Source organism: Neovison vison, chromosome 7 (assembly GCF_020171115.1).
Source record: "Neovison vison isolate M4711 chromosome 7, ASM_NN_V1, whole genome shotgun sequence".
NCBI lineage: Eukaryota > Metazoa > Chordata > Mammalia > Carnivora > Mustelidae > Neogale > Neogale vison.
The window spans coordinates 147,284,884-147,311,119 of NC_058097.1; the positions used below are offsets into that span (position 1 = coordinate 147,284,884).

The window sequence follows — 26,236 nt, forward strand, 5'->3', positions numbered from 1 at the left end:
AAAAGAAGGAGCTGGCTTCTTTTGGACAAAGGAGGGAAGGAGAGCAACTTAGTGTGTGACTCATGGCAAGGGGCTTTGGGTATTTGCCATCACGCTCTAGATGTTGGTGTCATTGCTACATCTCAGGTGGAGCTTTCCCCTGAGCTGGGAAGGGTAGCTGTAACCAGCACTCTCCAGCCCCAGCCTCTTTGCCTCTGATGGTTGTTGCGGTTCCTGGTTCCTGTGGAGTGGGCTCTCCTGCTTGGGGGCTAGGTTCCGCCTTGCTGGAGGAAGGGCTAGCACGAGATTTTCCTGATGGAGGGACAGAGGCCAAGGTGTCCCCAGCCAGCAAAAGGAGCAGTTGAGATAGCAACATCCATGACTGGGTTTCAGAGCTGGGGCCCAGTGATTTTTCTTTTGTTCCTGCTCACACCCCATACCTCACTTGATTTCACTGTGACCTCTAGACCACCAATCCTTTGATAATTTTGTGTATTTGCCCGTGCTCTTCTCTCAGTCTGGAGTGCCCTTTCTTATGCTTCCTGCCAGAGCCAAACAGTGCCCATCCTTTCATACCACTTCCTTGATGAAACTTTCCCCAATTTCCTTTTGGGGAATGAATTGTTCCCTCTCTGGCTCCCACAGAGCTTGATCTGTATCTTTCCTATGGCAATTGTATTTTTCTGTAGTGTGTTATACTTAATCATGTCCATGTCAGTTTCTCCCGCTAAATGGTGAGCCTCTGAAGGTGGCCAAGGAACTTGTCTTATCCAACTCTGACTGCTCACACAGTGTGACCAACCTCTGGCATATGGTAAGTACTCAGTCGATGTGTGGAATGACATTAAATGACAATGGCTGAGTTCTACTTTCCATGCCGTGGACTCTCTGGGAAAGCTGTTGAGATGGTAGACAGATGACCAGGGTTTTTTTGTTTTTTTTGTTTTTTTTAAGATTTTATTTGACAGAAATCATAAGTAGGCAGGAGAGAGGGAGAAGCAGACTCCCTGCTGAGCAGAGAGCCCTATGCAGGGCTCAATCCCACGACCCTGAGATCATGACCTGAGCCGAAGGCAGAGGCTTAACCCTCTGAGCCATCCAGGCGCCCCGACCAGTTGGTTTTATATCCATTTCTCTCCTGTGCATTTTGAAAGGGGCAGGAAGAGGAAGAGAATTAAAGCTATCTGTGGATCCATATTCCAGAGATTTCGGCCGGGGATCCTGAGAAGGGGTGATAATATGTATAATAGCTAACATGTGCAAAGACACTTACTTATGTATACTTTCACACCCATTAACTCTGCTGGGTCTCACCAGGACTCTAGGAAGTAGGCTGGGTGGCAACATTTGGCTTGTCCCAATGCTACAGTCGAGAAAACCAAACTCAGAAAAACAAAGTGATTTGCTCAAGATTCCATCAACTCAAAGTCGAGCTGGGACTCAAACCCAGATCTGTTGACTCCACATCATACTCTTGATATTGTAGAAGTGACAAGGACAGAGGCTCTCCTCCTCCTGATAAACATTTGCAGAAGGAAACCCATGGCTTAAGCGTTGGTAAAGTGCGTGTTTATCTGCTTATCTAGGGGTTTAGCTCCTCAAGGGTAAGGACCACACCTACTCCTTTATTCCCAACCCCCACTCCCCTGCAAAGACTCAGGTCTTTGGCAAAATCCACACTTTTTTTTTTTAAAGATCTTATTTATTTATTTGACACAGAGAGAGAGAGAGAGAGAGAGATCACAAGTAGGCAGGAGGGGGATTGGTGGGGGATGGATTGAGCCCCTGATGCTGGGCTCAATCCCAGGACTCTGAGATCATGACCTGAGCCAAAGGCAGAGGCTTAACCCACTGAGACACTCAGGTGCCCCAAATCCCACACTTTGCTGAGTCTTGGCTCCCACGTCTGTCCAACAAAGACGCTGAGCTTGAAGTTTAAATCGGGTCACACTCCCACCAGTGCCCAGTGCAGAGCCTGGCTCGCAGCGCCCACCCCCTTCCCCACAGACGACTCCCAGCTCCAACACTAGAGGCCTCCAGGACTCCAGCTGACATGATGGCGTGTGTACCCAGCATGTTGCAGCCTCTTCCCAGGCTGGCTGCGGAAACGGCGCCTCCTCCAGACGGCGGGGCTGCTGCACTCACACGGATCAAGTTGGGAGCCTCGTTAGTCATGTCAGATGACATAGTTAACACTTGGGGCCAGCACAGCCAGTTCATCAAAAGCTCCTCTGTGCCTGGCTCCATCGCTGCAGCCGAGGAACTACTGTATGTGCCGCAGGCAGCACATCAGAGGGGCAGCGCCAGAAGGCTTCCAAATTGGTCTTGATTAATTGCATAGACATGTCTTTAATTGGTGCCAGGGTAGCAGCCAGAGAACTTATGGGAAAGCAGGATGTTATGCTTTCGTTCCCTGAAGTCCCATAAAGCCGTGAAAGATGAGGAACAGAATCACTGCTCGTTGAAAATTTATTGACCGTGCAGACCCAGAAAACACAAATAACTATCTGAATCGAAACCTAACCTCATTTTCCCAACTCAGTGGAAGCCAGGCATGTTCCTCTCTGCACCCCGGCCTGCCTGCTGAGATGTATAACTGAGCAAAAGGTGTGATTTCTAAGAAATGAGTGCTTGAGTACAGAGACAGCACGCTTGGCTCTCCCAGATGGGCGCAGAGGCTTCTGGGAGGGCCCCCTCCCCTCGGAAATGTCACTCTCTCCAGCTCATTACGGTCCTGTGAATTGATATTAGAGGCTGGTTCACTTTGGGTGAAACGTTCATTCATACATTCATTATTTTCCACCTCTTGGAGATTTAAGATACACGGACTGAGTAGGTCCTAAATACAAAACACTGTGTTGGTGTCAGGAGGAATGTAGAAGGGAGTGAAATACAGACCCTTGTCTCAAGGAAATGGTTATCTAGAAGAAAAGAGAGGGCAGGTCCACAGATGAACTAATACATGGTAAGACCATCACATAGAAGGTGAAGCTTTGGGATTTGGCACCAAGAGGACTTGGGTTTGACTTCTAGCTCTGATTCTTATTACTGAGCCACCTCAGAAGTCACTTGTGGGGGGTGCCTGGGTGGCTCCGTCAGTTAAGTGTCTGCTTTGACTCGGGTCGAGATCTCAGAGTCCTGGGATTGAGCCCCATGTCAAGCTCCCTGCTTGGTGGGGAGCCTGCTTCTCCCTCTGCCTCTGCCCGCGGCTTCCCCTGCTTGTGTTCTCTCTCAAATAAACAAAATTTTTTTAAAAAAGTCACTTTCATTTTCTGAGTTTTACTACAAAATAGGATAATAACACTTATTGCCTGTGGTAGTCACGAGCCTTGTAAAAGCAGAGATGAAAGTCCCCAGCCCAGGGCCTGGCACTGATCGATAAGTGGTTGTTAATTCTGAGTGTTGCCAGAGAGGTTCTGATAGAGAACAGTGTGAGAGCTCATTTATTCGAGGAACAAATAAATGTTTCCTGATCATAGACTCTGTGCCAGGCTCCATGCTGGGCATTAGGAGTTTAGATAGGAATTTCTGCCCTTGATAAGACTGAGGTCCATGGGGGAGTAGCAATGCTGTAGTATGGAAGGAATGGCATATTGTTACAGGTAGGCTGACAGAAGCATGCTCACTGACAACTGGAAGAAAGGGAGACAGTTACTCCGACCTGGGGAAGTCAGGATATGTTTGCCGAAACAAGTGATGCTTGAGCCAAGTCCTAAAAGATAAAAGATTTTCATTTGCAGAAGCAAGAGAAAGCATTTTATACACAATGCCAGTTTCTCTTTTTTTATTCCTAGAGTAAGCAAAGGTTTTCCCCTTTGCTGTTAGATCAGCTTCTTTCTTTCTCTTTCTTTCTTTTTCTTTCTTTCTTTCTTTCTTTCTTTCTTTCTTTTCCTTTCTTCCTTCCTTCCTTCCTTCCTTTTCTTCTTTCTTTTTCTTTCTTTCTTTTTGAAAGATTTTATTTATTTGACAGAGAGAGACAGCCAGAGAGGGAACATAAGCAGAGGGAGTGGGAGAGGGAGAAGCAGGCTTCCCACAGAGCAGGGAGCCTGATACCGGGCTAGAACCCACCACCCTGGGATCATGACCTGAGCCCAAGGCAGACACTTAACGACTAAGCCACCCAGGCACACAGAGCTGCTTTCTTTGTATGGAAAGTTCTTCCCTTAGATATTCCCAAAGCTGCCTCCTTCTTGACCTGATATTTTCTTATTTGTTCCTTTGTTTATTTTATGTCTCCCCCACTAGAATGACAGGTCCATGAGAACAGGAGATCTTGGCTGTCTTTTTCTCCACTCTATTACAACATCTAGAACATTGACTGGCACAATGTAGGTGTTGAATATGTTAGTTGCATGAATAAACAAACAAAAGGAAACACAGGATGGCATAAATTGCAATCGAGGAACTAGAAGCACCATGTAGGGTGAACAGCGGGCACTGACTTTTTTTTCTCATAAAGCTCAACCATCAGTTACACCTGAAGCACAGCCCAGAGGAACTCAGGTGGGAAGTGATAGAAGGAGGTGGCCCCTGAGCTGGGCCCTGAAGGCAGAGAGGGATGACAACAGTAGGGAATGTTGGGAAAGGGATCTGCAGGATTAAATGAGATAATTTACAAATCCTTTCCAAACTTGGAGCTTCTAAGGATTTCTTACCAATATATCATCTCTTGCCACCTTTCCTGGTCCCCTCACCCTCATCCCTGCCTTTCCACTCCACCCTGTCTGGAGGCTTTAAGGGCACCTGACACACCGTTTCCTGCCAATGTAAATCACAGGATGATGTGTGATGCTCATTCTCGGTTTTTACCATCCCCCAGATGGAGATGGTCCCATAACTCAGGGTGGAGGCCACAAGCAGAGCCAGCCTTTCCATGGGGTGGCAAACAAGGGGGAACTGTTTACCCACCAGCACCTTCCTGGCCCTGCTCCCAGATAATTTTATGTCCTCTGGTCCTGGATCTGTTCCTTACTTGGATGCACCTCAGTTCACTTGCTCGAGCACTGATGTGTGACTATTTAACTGCTGTTGCTTCCTGTCCCAGGGATCCTGGGCTTCAGGGAGCATGGGAAAGAGACAAGAAAGAGAGCTTTATACGAGGTAAGCTTTGACCATAATAATAACAGCCAAAAACTAGCTGACACTTACAGAGTGCTTAACAATTTACAAAGCCCTAGAGAACTCCTATTCATCCTTCAAGACCCTGTACAAATGTTACCTCTTTTCACCAACCTTCAACTCTCCCAGGCCGAGCTAATCCTTCCCTCCACACTTTGTAAAACCTCCATTATACCCCTAGCTACCTTGTAATAAATTTATTTGTGTACATGTCTCATTTCCTCCATTAAACCATCAGCTCCTCAAGGGCAGATCTCTTCTCTCCTAGTAAAACCCACTTCTTTTCTTTCTTAAAAAGTAATTTTCATTATATATATTGTTCTAATTATAAAATTAGTAATTGTAGTTACAGTGATCAAAAATTATATATAATAAAGAAAATTTAAGGGTACCTGGGTAGCCCAGTTGGTTGGGTGTCCGATCCTGGTCTCGGCTCAGGTCTTAATCTCAGGGTTGGGAGTTCAAGTCTCATGTTGAGCTCCACACTGGGTATGTAATCTACTTAAAAAAAAAATGTTATCAGTGCTTTTATCTGGGTGATGAAATTATAGGTGACTTTGTTTTTTTTTTTAAGGAGGTTCCATACCCAGTGGAACCAATGTGGGGCTTGAGCCCACGATCCTGACATCAAGACCTGAGCTGAGATCCAGAGTTGGACACCCAAGGACTGAGCCACCCAGGTGCTCCAGCACTGGTAATATTTTGAGTGTATCTTAGGTATACCTTGAGCCTTTTTTTTTTTAGCATATAGAAAGTAAAAAATGGGTCTAGTCTATATAATGCACGTAGTTTTAGTCCTATTTTATCACCCTATTCTATTGTGGACATACTTTGACTACACCATTGACTACTCTTCAAAAATATCACTTTAAATTACTGCTTATTTCATTTAATGAATATACCACAGTTTACCTGACCATTTCCCCATTGTGGGACATTTGGGTTAGTTGCTTCTTTTTACTATTTTGGAAATAAAATGAATAGCTATATACGTAAATCTTTGTCTGTTTCTTCGACTATTTTCCTAAGAAGGATTCCTAGAAAGGGAATTTCTAGGTCAACTCTCTCGATGCTTCACGCCAAATTACTCTGAAAAAGTGACACCATTTATAATTTCACCAGTACATGAGTGGGCCCATGTCCCAGTGTCCTGACCTGCATTAAGTATTATCCCACTGGTATCTTTACCAAGTTCAGTGGTCTTCTCACAATGCCCTCAAAATGAGTAATTTTTCTTTTTCTTTTGATTAATTAATTTTAAAAAATATTTTATTTGACAGAGAGAGAGCCCGACCAGGGAGAGCAGCAGGCCGAGGGAGAAGCAGTCTCCCCACTGAGCAAGGAGCTCTATGTGAGACTCGATCCCAGGACCCTGAGATCATGACCTGAATCAAAGGTAGACCTCATGAGCCACCCAGGCTCCCGTGAGTAATTTTTCTTGTTTAAGAAAAAAAAAAAAACAGCAGAAAGTACACAGCCAAACTCAGAGTTGTCTTCTTCTGAGATATCAACCCGGGAGGGTATATTTATTGCAACAGTGCTTCAGCTACTGTAAACATTTCTGTAATTCGATTTGAAAATTTGCCTGGGAAGCAGATCACTTGGACTTTGTACCTAAATTGTACAATTCTGTATTTGGAGAATGATTTTTTACTTTTTGGTAATACTCATAAGTCATTTGGAGCTTCTGCTAAATGAGATGAGGAGCTGCAGCTGGACTTAGGGTAGGAAACTAGGTATAATTGACAGTAATGATGAAGGTCTTTTCATGACTTGCAAAGAGGCGTCCCACAGGAATGCTGGGCAGTGGGGGCATCATTGGCTCCAGTGCTGAGCCTCCCAGTGTGACTGTTCCAAAGTGGCTGCACGTAGGGGACGCATGGGGTAGCACGTGCAATTATGGAACCCTTCTTGTGACTTCATGGTTACTCTGTGTACAGCCCCGGGGTTAGGCGCCAACTTATTTTGGAGCCAATCCCTTTCCACCTTTTCTTTTCATCAAGCCCACTTGGGCCAACACCAAGAGCTTAACGGCCAGGTTAGTGGGAGGGAGCACACGGCATGGCAATGGAAAGAGCCCTCAGAATGAGGTCAGAAAGAACTGGGTCGGAGGCCTGGCTCTGCCTATTATCAGCCGTGTTAGCTCTTATTTGAAACAGAACTTACTTCACAGGATTGTTAGGAGAGATGGAGAACACATATAACCACATACAGACACAGACGCAGATAGGAAGACAGATGGACAGGCATACACAGAGGTGCATAAAACATGTATTGAGCACTTTTACTCTGCCAAGTACTGTGTTTTATTTTTTTTAAGATTTTATTTTATTTATTTGAGAGAGAGTGAGAGAGAGAGAAAAGGAGCAAGAGGAGGGGCAGAAGGAGAGGAAAAAACAGAGTCCCCGCTGAGCAGGGAGCCCGATGGATGGTAGAGTTAGATCCCAGGATTCCAGGCTCATGGCCCTAGTGGAAGGCAGACTCTGACCTGACTAAGCCACCCAGGCACCAAGTACTGTGTTCTATATGCAGGCAGCACATCCTGTCATTGGCCATCCAGAAACCATTTCTCATATACTACCTCCCACTGCCTCTCTCTTGCTGTTAGGGGTGGTCGTGAGACCTGGTTCTGGCCAATGAGATTTAGGTAGCACTCGGCTGGGAGTTATTGGGGGAGCTTTTGCTTTCCTGATGCAACAGGACTGCTGAGTCTGAACTGTCCACTCACCCCCATGGTGAGTGGCTTCCTGCCTTGAACTTGGGAGGTGAAGGCTAAGCACTGAAGTCATCTTGTAATCAAGATGGAAAGTACAAAGGAGCACCTCTGGAATTCTTGATATGTCAGAAAATACCTCTTTGTCCAAGTCATTGCTCATTATCATGACTTGCAGCTGGAAATACTCAATGCACATCCACAAAAAGTGTTCATACATAATAGATGCTCAGTAAAGGGTTTCTATTTACACACTTATTTACATACAGTTCCTCCCTCTAAAGAACTAATGATATTAATGATGATTATTGCATATGTATGTATGCAGTACTTGGCTATTTTCAGAAGATTTTCACATCCATTTTTTAAAAAGATTTTATTTATTTATTTGACAGAGAGAGATCACAAATAGGCAGAGAGGCAGGCAGAGAGAGAGAGAGGAGGAAGCAGGCTCCCCGCCGAGCAGAGAGTCCGATGTGGGACTCGATCCCAGGACCCTGAGATCATGACCTGAGCCGAAGGCAGTGGCTTAACCCACTGAGCCACCCAGGTGCCCTCACATCCATTTTTTAAAAAAATATTTTATTTATTTGACAGACAGAGATCACAAGTAGGCAGAGAGGCAGGCAGAGAGAGAGGTGGAGGAAGCAGGCCCCCGGCTGAGCAGAGAGCCCGATATAGGGCTCGATCCCAGGACCCTGGGATCACGACCCAAGCCGAAAGCAAAGGCTTTAACCCACTGAGCTACCCGGGCGCCCCATCACATCCATTTTTTTTTTTTTTAACTAATCCTCACAATCTGCAAGGAAGGCAAATTTTTATCCTAAAGACTCTTTTCAATTGCAAAAGGATATATCAAATTATTCTAGTATGGCTTATATGTTACATATTGACTTTTCTCTCCTCTCCTTTTCTTCTTCCTTCTTTGCTCCCTTCCTCCCTTTCCTCCTTTCCTCCCTTCTCCCTCCCTACTTTCTTTCCTTTCTTCCTTCCTCCCTCTCTCCTTTTCTTCCTTCCTTCCTGCCTGCCTGCCTGCCAGTCCTGGGCCTGTTTTTCTCAGACCTATTCCCTAGCCATCTCCTGCTCTTTCTGTTCTGTGACACAGCAAGGTAGAGCCACTTAGCCTGTGAATCCAGGCTCCAGAATATCTGGTTTCCAGCTGTTTGGCCAAAGAGAGGTACTACCCAGACACTGGGAGTAGGTTTATGAGGGTGTTTCTTCTCTTCCCCATCTGCCTCAGGTAGCATCTCTGGCTTCTCATCATCCATGGCTCCTGCTACCACAAACAGGCCTGCTAGCATTCAAGTTTATCACCTGGCTCCTGGGCCCTGATGTCACTGCTCCCCACCCTGCTCCTTTGCCTTATGGGGGGCAGTGGTTTCCCGCTCTTGCTAATTTCTGGATGCCTCTCTGTCTCCTATCCCCTCACCTGTGCAACCAGTCTCTTTGAGGCCACTCTACTCTACATACTTGAAGTACCTCCCTTCTCTTCAGACCTGAACTGATCTCCATCAATCCACCACAGCTTTGCAGTGCACCCACTCAGGGCCTCAGTGCCAGAAGCACAGGGAAAGAGGGGCTCCCAGGCTAGGCAGCTAAGTGAAAAGTCTCACAGTATGCCAGCCTCTGCTGAGACATCCCCCAAACCCAGCAGAACTTACAGGTAAGTCCTGCCATGACCTGGGCTTCCTCCTGCCTCCAGAATCAAGCCAAAAACAATGTGCAGGAGCCTTGTAAGTCCCCTTCGCTGTCTATTGCATAGGCACACTTGAGGATGCTTCTGGATGGTGTGGAAGATGTTTTACCTCCTCCCAGCCAAATGCTCCTACCAGTGGCTCTCAGGTTTAAGACAGCCCAGCTTCCACAGCTTGCTTGTGACTTCCTCCTCTTCTCTCCCAAACAGCCTTATCTAGGAAGCAGGAGGAGTCTTATCCAGAGTATTTGCTTCAGCAAAATGTCATGGGAGAATTGCCCATAAAGGCTAACAATGGAGAGATGCCAGAGGTACCAAGCTACCTTTGAGATGCCTAGGTATCTTACATGGGATTAGTGGGCAGACAAAAAACAAAACAAAACAAAAAAACTACTTCCCCACTTAAAATTTTAAGGCTTTGGCAATTTAAACAAGCGTTATGAGCCTCACTTTTCTTATCTACACAATGGAAACAATAAATGTCTTCCTCACAGAATTATTATTTCTGATCTGGCAACTTCCAGAAACACGACCAACTCTGCTAATAGAGATAGGTTCCCATTCCACCCTCTACTACAGGCACATAGAGATGCTGGGTGAACTTTAACAGAAATGTTTCATTTTACCACCAAATTTGAAAAATGTAGAGAAATCCCCAGATGTCAGAAACGAAAAGGCAAACCCAGAACAGGGTACAGGTGACGTGCCTTAGCAGCACACAGGGATTTCACACTTAGCTATGGATCCTGAGAGCTGCAGGCTGGGGTTCCACCGCACACCAAGAAGAAGGAGATGGGGCTTCAGTCCCAGCCAGGTGAGGGAGCTGGAACGGAACCCCCTACCTAAAGCCCCGATATTGGAAGCCCCGCCCCCATCCGTGCAAAGGAAACTGGGAAAACCCTGCCCCAGTCTTTTTTTTTTTTTTTTAAGATTTATTTATTTGACAGACAAGAGATCACAAGTAGGCAGAGACACAGGCAGAGAGAGAGGAGGAAGCAGGCTCCCTGCTGAGCAGAGAGCCCTAATGTGCTGCTGGATCCCAGGACCCTGAGATCATGACCTGAGCTGAATTCAGGCAGAGGCTTAACCCACTGAGCCACCCAGGCGCCCCCACCGTGCCCCAGTCTTAGTGAAGTTTCAGGAAGCTTGATGTCTGAAGAAGTCTTAGGTGGGGAAAAATGACACTCACGAGACCTAAAAACACTAACCTCTGCCAAATGCATATGGGGGTCTAAATTTACTTTGCCTGTATGCACAGGTACCAACTGAGATAAATTAACATAAAAATTAGATTAGGGCTGAAGTAAGACCTATTAAAATTCTTAGGTCAGAGCTGACGGTGTATTCAAGATAGCCTGTTAGGGATGCTTAACAATCCAGGGCTTGAGGGATCCACTAGGAAAAACAACTCCCACCAAAGGTGCTCACAAAATGTAACAAACCACCTGTGGAAAGAAATGACCAAAACGGAGCACTAACAACGCACACAACTAACTAGGTGAAAAAAGGGTAGAGACAGAAACCATCGGAAAGAGACTATGAATTCGGATGACTCAAATAGAAGGAATAAAGGCATAATAAAAAACCAGAATAGTATGAGAGAAAAGAGTTGGGAGATTTGAAAAAAGATCCACACAGAAATTCCAGAAATGAAAAACAACCCCTGAAATAAAAAACTCAAAGGATGAGTTCAACTACATATTAGATCTAACTGAAGAGGGAATTAGAAGACAGATTTGCGGAAATCACCCAAAAATAGAGTAAAGACAGAAAGAGGCAGAAGAGCTGAATGAGAGTTTAAGAGATATGAAGGATAAAAAGAGGAAGTCAAGCATATGCCTGATAGGAGTTCCAGAAAGATTTAATAGAGGGAACAGTAGAAAATCATTATTAAAAGTACTATAGCTATAGTATAGTACTATAGCTATTAGTAAGGTTCTCTAGAGAAACAGAACATATGTGTGTCTGTGTGTGTGTGTGTGTAGATATGTATATGTGTATATGAGCACACACACATACACATACAAAGAAATTCATTATAAGGATTGGCTTACACAACTATGGCAGCTGACAAGGCCCAAGATTTGCAGTCGGCAAGCTGGAGACCCATGAGACCAATGGTATAGTTCCAGTGTGAGTTTGAAGGCCCAAGAACCAGGAGAGCCAGTGGTTTAAGTTCCTGTCTGAAAGCCAGCAGGCTCAAGACCCAAGAGAAGCTGGGGGCGCCTGGGTGGCTCAGTGGGTTGAGCCGCTGCCTTCGGCTCACTCAGGTCATGATCTCAGGGTCCTGGGATCGAGTCCCGCATCAGGCTGTCTGCTCAGCAGGGAGCCCGCTTCCCTCTCTCTCTCTCTGCCTGCCTCTCCATCTACTTGTGATTTCTCTCTGTCAAATAAATTAAAAAAAAAAAAAAAAAAAGACCCAAGAGAAGCTGATATTACAGTTTGAATCTGGAGGCCAGAAAGGGACAGTATCTCAACACAAACAGCTCAGCAGGAAGAATTCTTTCTTATCTGTTGATTTGGGGGGGGGGGGCAGGGTGTCAGCATTTTTGTTCCAGGCAGACCTGATCGGATGAGGGCCACCCATCGGGGGTGGGAGGGTAGGGCATTCTGCTCTGTGTCCTCCCCAAACACTCTCAGAGACACACACAGAATAAGGTAGAACCAAATATCTGGGTGCCCCCTAGCCCATTCATACCCCAGTGAAACTGCAAAACCACAAGGAAAAGAAAATAAAAGCTCTCAGTGGAAAGGAACAGATTACCAAAAGGGGTGTTAACTGCAATGATGGCAGCCTTCTCATCAGCAACAATGGAAACCAAAAGACAGGAGGATAATATTTTCAAAGTGTGGAAAGAGAATAAATCTCGACACAGAATTCTATACACGGTGAAATTCCTAAGTGAGAGCCAGATTTTCAGACATTTTCAGACAAGCCAAGCCAATGAGTTTACCTCACACAAACTTGCTGAAAAGAGCGCTGGTGGATATACTTCGGTAAGAAAATTCAGTCCAGAAAGAAGTTACAAGGAATGTGATACAAGTGAGGTCGGGCCACAGCCAGCTCCCATTAGCCCAGAAAGCTGACTGCTAAAATTTTAGCAGTTTTGAGAATTGGTTGTTAAACATGGCCATTATTCAGCATTAGATTATATAAACTTACAATTAAATGAGTTTTTTTAAAAAGGTTAAAAAATCCTCACAATGCATCACTTCCTAATTATTTGATACAGTGTTGCTATTATCTACATTCTTAAGGTAATTTCTATCTCCCATACCTATACAGTAGAAGGAATATAGAATGGTGTGTTACTGTGCATTTCTTTCCCATCTCCATAATTCAGAGATGTCATGATGGCAATTTGAGTATTTATACCCCAGAGATCAACAAATGCTACAAACCAGAGCTTCCCTTGCCCCTTACCACGTAAGAGCTGGTTGTTAAATATCAGCACAACACTGAAAACAAGAAATAATTTTCCACTCCTAGGTGTATATCCAAGAGAACTGAAAATACATATCCACAAAAATACTTTTACACAAAAGTTCATAGCAGCATTATACATAATAGCTAAAGGGTGGAAACAATTTAAATGTCCATCAACTAATGACTAGTAAATAAAATACGGTTTATCCATACGATGGAATAGTATTCAGGCATAAAAAAAAATGAAGTACCAATATATGCCCCAACATGGATGAACCTTGAAAACATCAAGCTACTTGAAAGATGCCAGAATGAAAAGCCACATATTACATGATTCAATTTATATGAAACTTCTAGAATAGGCAAATCCATAGAGACAGAAAGGTAGTTTAATGCTTGCTAGGGACTGGGGATAGGAGGGAATGGGGAGGGAATGAGAAGGGACTGGTTATGGATATGGGATTTCTTTTGGGGATGATGGAAATGTTCTAAAATCAGATATTGCTGATGGTTGCACAGTTTTGTGAACATATTAAAAAACTATGGAATTGTACACTTAAAGGGGGTGAATTTCATTGTATGTGAATTATATACCTAGTTTTTTTTTAAAGATTTTATTTATTTATTTGACAGACAGAGGTCACATGTAGGCAGAGAGACAGGCAGAGAGAGAGGGGAGGAAGCAGACTCCCTGCAGAGCAGAGAGTCTGACGCGAGGCTTGATCCCAGGACCCTGGGACCATGACCCGAGCCAAAGGCAAAGGCTTAACCCCCTGAGCCACCCAGGGACCCCTATACCTAGTTTTTTAAAAAAGACATATTTATTTGAGAGAGAGAGAGAGAGAGAGTGAGCGCATGAGCGGGGGAGAGGGAGAAGAAGAGAAGACTACCCGCTAAGCAGGAAGCCCAACATGGGCTCAATCCCAGGATCCCGGGATCATGACCCGAGCCAAAGGCAGATGCATAACTGACAGAGCCACTCAGGCACCCTAAGATTTATTTATTTATTTTAGAAAGAGAGTGTGGAGGGTCAGGGTAGGGACAGAGGGACAGGGAGAAAGAAACTCAGGCAGACTCTTTACAGAGCAGGGAGCTGGACATGGAGCTTGATCTCATGATCCTGAGGTCAGACTCAAGTCGAAACCAAGAGTCAGATACTTAGCAGACTATACCACCCAGGTGCCCCATGAAATATATTTCAATAAAGAAAAGGCCCGAAGAAAGATAGACAAAGAAATTAATATGCAGGCCTGTAAATCCAAATAAATGTTGACTATTAAATCATCTAATGGGGGGGTGTTAAAAGTAAGTAAGGACCAAAAAACTAAAACCCAAATTACTTGGAAGATAGAAGGGGGTAGAGATCAGAAATGAAGAATTCTAAGGATCCTAAAACCTTCACAATGAGCTAAGGATGGTAATTAACACTGTTAACTCAAGTATGCACATTAATAATGCAAGAACATCCACTGAAGGAGCAGAGTTAGAATGTATATCTTCCAAATCACTCCTGAGAATAAAAAGGGAGTAAAGAAAACAACTAAACCAAAGACAGGACAAAAGAATAAAGCAAACACATGGTAGGCAGACACCTAACCAAGTCACCCAGGTGCCCTACAGGCATATACTTAGGGACAAAAGGGATAGTTCATCAGGAAGACAGGACCCAGAACCTCTCTGTACCAACTGGAAACACCCTCCAAATATATAAGTTTATGAGGAGAAATGGACAAACCCATATACTGAGAATTAACACATCTCCCTCAGCAGCTGATGGAGTAAGCTGATGAAATATTTGTAAGGCTATAGAAGATTTGAAGAATACAACAGTCAAGCTTTTTCATCTTTCCATACACACACTCCTGGCCTCGAAAGTTCCTTCTCACTATTGCTACACACTGAGTCAATTGCCAAAATTTGTGGATTCTCACAGTACAGTGGGTTGGTTCTGTGCCAACCCCCTTTCATCCTTAGCTATTTCTTGGCTCAGGCTTTCGTTGCCTCTTCCCTGAACCACTATAATTGTCTTCTAATACCCCCCCCCATATTGATAGAGAATCACCCAAATGACTTGTGGTACAGTAGTTTCATGTTGATGCTATACATTTTATTTTTGGAATAAGCCAGACTAAAGGTATTGCAATATTTCAGTCACAGTGGAAGCACTTTTACTATACTGAGCTCCAGTATGAAGTTATTGGCTATTTGGAGGAATGGTAAAGACAAAACCCTAGGAAACTTCCTCTGCCTGGTATATTATTCCAGGTACATACTGTATTCTCTTTATGAGGAATCTTGGGGGGAGGCAATTCTGAAATCTGTACTTTTCCTGTCCAACCAATTTGTTTATATTTTATGGGCACTGAATCATGTAACTGATATTTCCACTTTGCTAGGGTCACTAAGAAACTCACAGATTTGCTGGCTGCTTTTAACAAGTATATAAATAACTAATATTTATTGAATACAAGTTTTGAACCAAGCACTGTCCCAAATGCTTTACATGTTTTAAGCTATTTAACTCCCATCTCACGCCAATGAAATATGACCATTATGGGCCCTATTTTAAGATGAGGAAATTGAGGCCCAGAAAGGCTATATAGTTGGCCTAGGATATACAGGTAGTAAGATGGTGAGCCAGAATTCATACCCAGGCAGTCTGGTTCCAGAATCTATACTCTTAACCACAATATGACATTACCTTTTTAAATCTTATGATATGCCTGCCTTTGTGCTAATCATAGCTTCTGGCTCCATTAATTTCCTATGCATATACTGTGGTTTCTGGCTAAGAAGATGTGGTATTAGGGACTATACTTATCTCCCTATACAAAGCAGCTACAAATCTGGACATATAAAACAGTGATTTTTAAGATACTGGATATCAAGCAAGAAAAAAAACAGTGATCCCTGGAAAACAGAAAACAAGCGAGGTGAACCTTATGACTGTCCCTGCTTACCTTCTAGAGAGGGTTTCTAGGCCATAGGACTGAGAGAGTAAACCCAGGTGGAACCAGCAGTTTTCCTGAATTGAAGAGATGGAGCTATGAGTCTGGGGAGGTCAAGGTAGCAAGAGTTCACAGGGAAAACTGCCAAAGAGAAGAAATATGCACCAAAAGAAAGCTCTGGCTATCTACTAAGGTTCCCCCTTTAGTCTTCAACATGCATGTGAGGAAAATGCCCGAGACCAGAAAGAACCATCCAAAGGAAATAGAAAGAACAATTCACAAAGAACCCACAGGTCCAGTTCCTGTTCCCAGCATTCAGAGTGGCAGGCATATTTCACATGGCATCAGATAGGCTTTGCCACAATAGTGGGGCAAAATTAGCCCTAGACTAATGTTGCCCCGATCCCATCTCACAACACTTAAAGGTAATAGCCAAAAGCTACTTCCGAAAATTCAAAATCCCTCAACTGAAACTGACCAAGACAGCTAGAATGGATAGATTAAAAACATTAAAACAGTCACAACTGTATTCTATGTGATCAAGAAGCTAGAGAAAACACTCAGCTAGTTAGAGACACAGAAGATGCCAAAGAGGTCCAAGTCACAGTAGCCACAAACATGCTCAGTGCCCATCTCTTTGTTTCTGAAGACCGTTCTCCAATAAAAGGAACCAGAGTTCTTTAGAGAAATGTTTGATTGCGGATCTAGAAGAGGGAAAAATACAAGATGAGCACGCTAAAGTACTAGAAAGTAAGGAAGTGTTCAAAAACAAAAGAATGGGAACATGTCAAAGAGATATAGAAGCCAACCCGAAAAAGCATCCAATGGCCCAAACTGAAACAATCTGAGCAATAAAATAAATAACAAAGCATTGAATTATAATGCAAAATATCAAATAAATATACATGAGCCCAAAATGATAAAATACTGACCAAATCAATAAAGTAGGAAGAAAGATAATGATTCTACACAGAATTCCAAATAAGAGATGCAGATATTCTCCCTTTACTGGAGGTGGAATATAATCATTCCCCTTCCTTTGGGTGTGGGATGAACTGGGTGACTTGCTTCCAAAGAACAGAAAGGAAAGGAAAAAATAGTGTCTTTACAGTAGGAAAATCTATCAAAACTACCTTAATCAAGTGATTAAAGTGAAGGTCACCAATGATGTCATGTGGCTATCATGTGCTCTCTAATTTGATGTAATAAAAAGAACACTTTAGCTGCTATTCTTTCTCAAAACCTATAACCCCAGCTAATCATAAGAAAATCATCAGACAAACCCAAATTAAAGGATATGCTATAACATACATGACCAGTGCTCTTTAAAACATTCAATGACATGAAATGTCATTGAAAAACATGATAATGTCATGAAAAACAAGATAAGACCGAGAAACTGTCATGGGTCTGAAAAGACTAACAATATATAACAAGTAAGGGCGCCTGGGTGGCTCAGTGGGTTAAGCCGCTGCCTTCGGCTCAGGTCATGATCTCAGGGTCCTGAGATCGAGTCCCGCGTCGGGCTCTCTGCTCAGCAGGGAGCCTGCTTCCTCCTCTCTCTCTCTCTCTGCCTGCCTCTCTGCCTACTTGTGATCTCTCTGTGTCAAAAAAATAAATAAATAAATAAATATATATATATATATATATATATATAACAAGTAAATGAGATCTGAATCTTATTGATTACTGGGATAGAAAAAAATCATTATTGGAAAAGCTGATGAAATCTGTATAAAGTGTGGGGTTTCATTAATAGTCATGCACAAACGTTGGTATCTTAGTTTTGGGGTAAGTGCACCACAGTAACATAACAACATTGAGAGAAACTAAAACTGGATGAGGAGCAATTTGGAAATGCCCTGTACCATCTTTGCAAATTTTCTGTAAGTCTAAAATTATTCCAAAATAAAAAATATATTTTTTAAAAAATAGGTCAAGGGGCGCCTGGGTGGCTCAGTCGGCTCAGGTCATGATCTCAGGGTCCTGGGATCAAGCTCCACATCGGGCTCTCTGCTCAGTGGGGAGCCTGCTTCCTCCTCTCTCTCTGCCTGCCTCTCTGCCTACTTGTGATCTCTGTCAAATAAATAAATAAAATCTTAAAAAAAAAAAAGACAGGTCAAATTTCTTGAGATAGAAATCACTGTATTTGAGATGAAGAATCCACAAAATGAGATTAAAATTAGAGTAGACATTTCAGAAGAAGGCATTAGTAAATTTGGGGACACAGCAATAGAAACTAAAAGAAAGGGAGGGAAAAAAAAGAAAAAAATTAACCAAGTATCAGCGGGTTATCGGACAATTCAAGTGGCCTAGTATACATGTAATTGGTGCCCCTAAAGGAAAGAGGGGCAGAGAAATTATTTGAAGAAATAACATCCATAAATTTCCCAAATTTGGTGAAATATTCTGGCCCACAAATCTAAGAAGCTCCATGAGCCCCAAACACAAGAAACACAAGTACTGTACCAGAGTATATAAAATCAAATCACTGAACTCAGTAATACAAAAGAAGCCTTAATACAGAATACAGTAATACAGAAGAGCAGCAAAAGAATAAACAGTACATAGTACATCTAGAAATATAAGTCTATGATTTAGAAACATAAACCCTAATGATGTGATAGTACATATAGAGGAACAAAGATAAGAATTACAGCAGAAATAATGCAAGCCAGAAGACACTGGAGCAAAGTCTTCAAGGCACAGAAAAAACTGTCAACTTATAATGTGAAAATATCTTTCAATAACAGATGTGATTATGGGAAAAGAAGAATCTTTTCAATAAACTGTGCAGGAGTAACTGGAGATTAACATGCAAAAGAATGAAGTTGGACACTTACTTTATGCCTTATACAAAAACAAACTCAAAATGGATCAAAGACCTAAATATAATAGCTAAAACTATAAAATCCTTGGGAGAAAACATAGGGACAGATCTTCATCACTTTGGATTCAGCAATGGTTTCTTAGCACAAAGCAAGCAAATATATTTATATATAAATAAATAAACTGGACTTCCTCAAAATTAAAACTCTTTTGTACCAAAACTCTTCCTCAAAATTAAAACTCTTTTTTACCAAAGAACACTATTAAGAAAGGGAAAAGACAATCCATAGAATGGCAGAAGATATTGGCAAATCATATATCAGATAAAGGTCTAGTATCCAGAATATATAAAGAACTCTTTCAACTCAACAACAAAAAGACAACCCAAATAAAAACTGGGCAAAGGGCTTGTGTAATAGACATTTCTCCAAAGATACACACATAACCAGAGAGCTCACCAAAACATGCTTGACATCATTAGTTATTAGGGAAATGCAAAACAAAACCACAATGATTTTCTACTTCACATTCACTAGGATGGATGGAGATATATATATCTATATCTATCTATCTCTCTATCTATATATATGGAAAATAATAATTGTCATATATATGTCTCATTTTCATCAATTATATATATAATTGATGAAAAATAATTATATAATTATTATATATATATAATTGATGAAAATGTGGGGAAATTGGAACCCTCAATTCATACACTGCTGCTGAGAATGTAAAATGGGCGATTGCTGTAGAAAACAGTCTGGTGGTTCCTTAATAAGTTAAACATAAGCTTACCATATAACCAAGCATTTCCATTCTCAGGTATGTACCCAGGAAAATTAAAAATAGGTGTTCAAACAAAAGTCTGTACATACACACATTCATAGCAGTACTATTCATAATAGTCAAAAGGTAGAAAAGCAGATGTGTATCAGTGGATGAATGGATAAAGAAAATGTGGTCTATCAATGCAACAGAATATTATTCAGCCTTAAAAAGTTACATAGGAAGTACTGATACATGCTACAACATGGATGAGTCTTGAAAACATGTTAAATGAAAGAAGCCACACAAAAGGCCACATATAGCATGATTACATTTATATAAAAATTTCAGACTAAGCAAATCCATAGAGACAGGAAGTGGATTAGTGGTTATTTGCCAGGGCCTTGGGGTAGGGGGTGATGGGGAGTGTCTGCTTAATGGATACAAGATTTCCTTTTGGAGAAGTAAAAATGTTCTGGAACTAGACAGTGGTAGTGATTGTACAACACTGTGAACATACTAAATGTCACGGAAATGTGCACTTTAAAATGGTTAAAATGATGAATTTTGTTATATGAACTTTGCCACAATAAAGAAAGCAATTACCATAAAAGTCTATTCTTTTATTCATCCATCAAACATTTATCCAGACAAGCTCTATTTTGGATGCAGGGAATACAGAGAACAATCACATATGGTCTTGTCTTTTGAGGAGTTCATGGGCTGGTAAGGGAGGAAAAACACTCTGCAAACAATTAAGTTCACTTAAGTGTTAATGTTTCTTTGACATTAAGAGTGTGTATGTACATTCAGGATGGCTGCTTTGCCATTGCAGAGAACAGCAATGGTAAGGTTAAGGCTCAAGTGCTGAGTAGGAGTTTGCTGGGTGGATGGCAGCAGCAAGGAATTCCAGGCAGAGGGTGTGACCTGTGGAAGTTCAAAAAGCTGGGGTCCAAAAGACACCGGTTTTCAGTAAACACCAAACCATACAGCACATGTGCAGCAGTGTGAAGATGGGCTTCAGGACAGTGAGGTGACAGGTGGGTAACAACCTCAATCTGGTCTCAGCAGGTGATAACTAAGAAATGTAAGGATAATGACATGGACCCCACTGGACATGAGGGCCCAAGAAAGTGTGATGCCACGATTAGGCCACTTGGTGGGTGGTGGACACTGCATGTCCCTAAGGTGGGTCTACAGGACATTCTGTTCTCAGGGCACATCCAACCAGAATTTACTCCCCTCTTCCCCATCTTATGTATTCTATTTTTAATGATTTTTTTTTCCATTTGAAACCTACTTCCCTTTTCCTTGGGCTTCCTCTGTTTTCCTGTTTAAAATATGTGTTACTATGGAAATGTCATGGCACAGTATAGTGGCATTTACAAGTGAAGTGTAAAGAATTTTCAGAACATCTAGAAATATAAGTCTATGATTTAGAAACATAAACCCTAATGATGTGATAGCATTCACGCCTATAGACACTGTCATAAATATAAACACACCCGGAAATTTGAGACAGCATAGAGGAGATAGTTAAGAACTTTATTAGGATTTATGTGCCCAGATTTTAAAAATATATATGAGAAATATTAAAAACATAAAACCTAACACACTACTTGGTAAGGACATCTGGAAAAAATGAATGACAGAATGCCAGCATTTACTTATGAATACGCACCTCTGGAACAACCAGAGGGCCTGGACACACCAATGAAACTTGGAAAAAATTTTGTCCTACTTTGATGCTTTAAATACATTCCCTAGGGGCACCTGGGTGGCTCAGCGGGTTAAACCTCTGCCTTCAGCTCAGGTCATGATCTCAGGTCCTGGGATTGAGCCCCGAATGGGGTTCTCTGCTCAGCGGGAAGCCTGCTTACCCCCCACCATGCCTGTCTCTCTGCCTGCTTGTGATCTCTCTCTCTGTCAAATAAATAAAATCTTTAAAAAAAAAATACATTCCCAAAAAATTGCCCGTAAATCAACTGGTGGGAAGTCATATTTATCAAATGGGATGTTGACTGCTATTTCAAAGATATCTTAACAATGTATATGTTAGTAAAGGCAATTATTACCAGCGGAGTAATGGAAAAAAATTAACTGGGCTGAGTGAAATTCAAGGTCCTTCATTATTATCCTGGCTCAGCCACCAGCTAGATGTGTGATTCAAGAAAAGTCACTCAACCTCCCTGTGCCAATTTCCTCATCTAAGCAGAGCTGTAATTCTGAATTTTCACTTATTAGGTTCTTAAAGCAAGGTTCAGGGGGACTGGCCCACAGCCCAACATCCAGTTCCTTCTGAGAGGTACAACTTCACACTGAATCCTGGGGATGGTATAGCCAGCAGGCCAGTTAACCATTGTTAAACTCAACTTTCTTGTTCCCACAATCACCCTATGTGTGATCATTCTAACTTTCTGTCCTGGATTCTTTATAAAAGCTTGTTCTTTACAGCTGTCCTCTGGGAGAGATGGACAATCTAAGGCGGGAGCCCATTTTCACTGGTCCTTCGACCTCTAGCCCTTTCCCCAGGCCACAAGGCTGGGCACAGCCTAAGGGCAAGGGCCCAACCCTCTTTGCCTCAGGCAGGCCCAGACCTGAAGGAATTCACTAAATGAATGCTCACTATGTTCCTGGAGGAAGATGAGGCAAAGAAATGGGTCTGGTGAAATACCTGAACTCTAGGGGTGAACTTTTGGCTGCTATTATCCAACATTCCTGAACCTTCCAAAATTTCCACAATGGAGCAGGAATATAAACATACCACAAGCATTAAACCCTCCTTTTCCTGGCTTTCCGTCAATGTCCTGGCCTCCCACAAATAATGCAAACTTTGCCCAATTCACCAGCATTGGGAACAGGACATGGGGAACACATCTTTAACAGAAACAGCCATGACAGCCTCTGCATCTGTTCTGTTTAAACAGCAATGACACCACACCACTTGTCTTTGTGGACCTAACACCTGCCATCTAGTCCCAGGCCAAGACCCCTGCCAACTGGCTTCAGAAAAGGCCATCTATCAACAGTGTTTATGCACCACCTTGATTAATCTGCTATATAGGAAGGTACAAAACATAACTGTAAGAATTATTTGTCTTAAGCAAAAACAGGTTTAAGCTTTATTAACTGGCAAGAGCTAGAAGGCAATGGGTCAGGCTTTGCCGATTATTGCCATTTTGTGGAATAATTCAAGAGCCATTAGGAAGACTAAAGAACCAAAGGAAATCGCAATCTACAGAGTCCTTTACCGTGTGCCAGGTCTTGTACTGGAGGACGCCTGCGTTAAAGTAAGCCTCACTTCTAATAATCACTATATAACATGCTATATTCTTGCTCTTGCCTGTCTCCCCCACTTACAAGTATGCTCAGGAGGAGGAACGTTTTCTTGTCTCGTTTGTTGTTGTATCTTCCGTGTTTAGAACAATGTCAGATACACGTAAGCAGTCGATAAATATGTGTTGAACCAACAAAATGAACAAATCTATGAGATGAGTGTTATTAGTCTCCTTTTACAGATGAGTAAATTGGAGTGCTCCGAGGGTGCAAAATGAAAGGCACATGGGTCGTTAAGGAGCCAGTACCCGTTCTTGCTCTTCTGTTCTTTCTACCAACCAAGAGACTTAACACTTTGATCTTGAAGAACTATCTCGGCTTGACAAATCTATGCATGCCCAAAAAATATGTACATATACTCATTTGAAAGTCTGAAATTTTACTAAAGAGGTATATTTGTCATTTTAATGATAAACATTTTGCTAAAGCAACAATGAAGGACAGATTTTCCCAAGATAACAAACTTTTCACCTATGGATAGGCATTATCTACATCATTTCTCACTTTAAAATCCCAGGACATGTTTACTCTTCAGACACACACAAAAAGCACAGCAATTCCAGATTCCATTGAAATCACATTTTCAAACTTTAGATTTATAAGTTACAATGGTAAGATGACTAATGATATGCTTCGGAATTCTCAGGGTGGGATGCCAAATATTCCCATGTACATCCATGCTGGGTGAGCATCCCGGTATGGGAGGAGGTAGGCCTGGCCCATCAAAAGCCATTCCTAGTCTAACAAAATTATGTGGAAGGCTCGAGGATTCTTCAGAGAATCAGCTGTAATAAAATCCATCTTGAGAATACTCACTTTGTATGAAAGAATGCAAGAGAGTGAGGTTACTTTTGCTTGGGAGAGTATTTCCATATCCTTTCCCATTGTCAGAACATACTTGATCCATATATGCTCTTTTATTTATCTAGGATTATATAACAGGAGCACGCCACTCATGGTAACTTCCCATATCACTTCGGCTTTTTTTTGGTAGGGATTCTGGTCACTTGCCTTTTCCTCTGCGGCAGGCCCTTTTCCCTTCTTACTACCCATACGGTATCATACAGCCTCCACGTCCACCCAGGCTGTTAACCGTTCGAGGACCAAATTAGTGGTTTGGCTTGTCTCCATTGCCACCTTTTGGTGCTACTGTTTTATTCTAATGGTAGAGGTAGTAAGTAATATTTTGTAGAAATTTTTAGAAAGAGAAGAAACAGAGAAATTAAGAAAACACATAACCAGGGCACCTGGGTGGCTCAGTGGGTTAAAGCCTCTGCCTTCGGCTCAGGTCATGATCCTAGGGTCCTGGGATCGAGTTCTGCATCGGGCTCTCTGCTCGGCGGGGAGCCTGCTTCCTCCTCTCTCTCTGCCTGCCTCTCTGCCTACTTGTGATCTTTGTCTGTCAAATAAAGAAATAAAAAATCTTAAAAAAAAAGAAAAGAAAGAAAACACATAACCGAGTCACCCAGAGTTAGCACACCCATTCCAATCATTAAAAAAAAACAACACATTTTCGGATTTATATATACTATTTTGTGTACCAGTCTTTTCACTTAACATTACAAGCATTTTGCCATGCTGTTTTAACTGTTCATAAACATTAATTATAATGACCGCATAATAGTCTATTGTACAGTCATATGGTAATTTATTTAACCAATTTTCTACTGTTGGACTTCTGAATTGTTAAGTCTGTATAAGTATAAATTCTGCTCACATTTTAGACTATTTCTTTAGGACAGAGTCCCAGAAGCGGAATTAGAGGATCAGAAGATATAAACATTTTTAAAGCTCCTGATAGATACTGCCAAATTGCTTTTTAGAAAGCTGTTGCCAATTTACACTTCTAACATTGCCAGCGTGTTTCTCTACCAATCCAGATCTGTCTAAAGGATAATAAAATTTAAGTAGAACACACAGTCCTCAAGCTATTCATGCAGCTGGAGAGCCTTCATGACCGCAGCACAGAGGCCTATGGCAAAGGTCAGACCTGTTGCTGGGTATGCAATTAACAATGAGTTCGTGTGAGCACATGGGGCATGGAAGAGGAGCTGTACCGAAGTGGGGAGTAAAGGAATTAGATGTCAGACTGTCAGATCTAAGGCCTGGGTCTGTTTCATCCATTGCTGCACCCAGCACACAGGACAGTGCCTGGCACATACAGTCACACAACAGAAATGTGTTGAATTAACACAGACTGTTCTTTCAGACGCATTTTTTCCCCCAGCAGCTGTAGGAGTTAGTCACTCCTGGATTCAAGGGAAACTTGACTGGTTGGATTATAAATACCCTTGTCAACATCTGTGCGATCCTGAGATTCCACTTCAGTTTTAGAAAATCGGCTTAGCTGAAGGTGACGCCATAAGGCTCTCTTTAGGGGAAAAACAAGTAAACACATCTGAAAGGTACACCCTGGGCACCAGCACGCAGAGAAGTGTATGATTCAGTGAGTGTTGTTACCTCCACAGTAGTCACTTCCACAGGTGAGAATGTAAACTCGTTCAAGTGCTGCCCATGACCGTGGTGATTTTGGACCCACCTTCAGTTCATTTGGTTACCATACTGGTTGCAACTCTGAACTATCTGCAGTATTGCTCAAACTGTTTGAGATATTATAAGGGCATAATATAAGTAGTAGTTTGCATAATACCATTTTTAGTCAATATGGTTGAGATAAACTAGTTCATTCAGTTCTAGTTCACTCTCCTGGCACTGTAAAGATTCCCTTCAATATTCCATAATTTTTATATAATAAACTGTCAAACACTGCTGGGTCAATATGGCATTAACAACGTTATTGATGGAAAAGGATCAATCTTCTGTCATTTTGTATATATACTTTATATACATTGGACCAGGTAGGCAAACTATGGTCCATGGGCCAAATCTGGCCCACCATCTGTTTTTCTCTTGTGTGTAAGCTAAGAAGTCTAAGAATGGCTTTTTACCTTTTTAAAAACAGTTGAACAAAATCAAAATAGTATTTTGTAACATGTGAAAATTATATGAAACTCAAATTTCAGTATCCATAAGTAAAGGATTATTAGGACACAGCCATGTTTATCTGTTTCTGTATTAGCTAGGTCTACTTTTGCAACAATAAAATGCTGAGCAGTTATTAAACAGACTTATGGCCCACAACTCCTAAGGCATTTCCCTTATGGAGAATATTTGTTGACCCTTTCACTAGACCTAAGGGTCCTTAGAGGTACTAAAATTTCCCACTACAAATTTTTTATTTCTAGATATTAACACTGGGAGAAGGGTGGTGAAACTGGGACAGTATTTGCAAGGATCTGATAAGGCAGAGACTAGAGAAGATAAATACATGCAGATTGCTTGGGATACTGTGTAGAGGCCGGTAAAATCGGAGAGGTCTGATCCAACCAAGAAGCAGTTGGAGAATACAGGGTTGCATATAC

The 26,236-nt window shown here is 42.1% G+C and overlaps 1 protein-coding gene across 1 annotated transcript in view; it reads right to left on the bottom strand.

Annotated features, from left to right (window-relative positions):
* Nucleotides 1-1,717: 1,717 nt before the first annotated feature.
* GVQW3 (GVQW motif containing 3) overlaps nt 1,718-26,236 on the bottom strand; it is a 29,767-nt gene continuing 5,248 nt past the window's right edge. Inside the window, exon 2 of the mRNA XM_044258498.1 lies at nt 1,718-2,482. Coding sequence (XP_044114433.1) covers nt 2,199-2,482 — 284 coding nt within the window. The 3' untranslated portion in view covers nt 1,718-2,198. The remainder of the gene's footprint in view (nt 2,483-26,236) is intronic.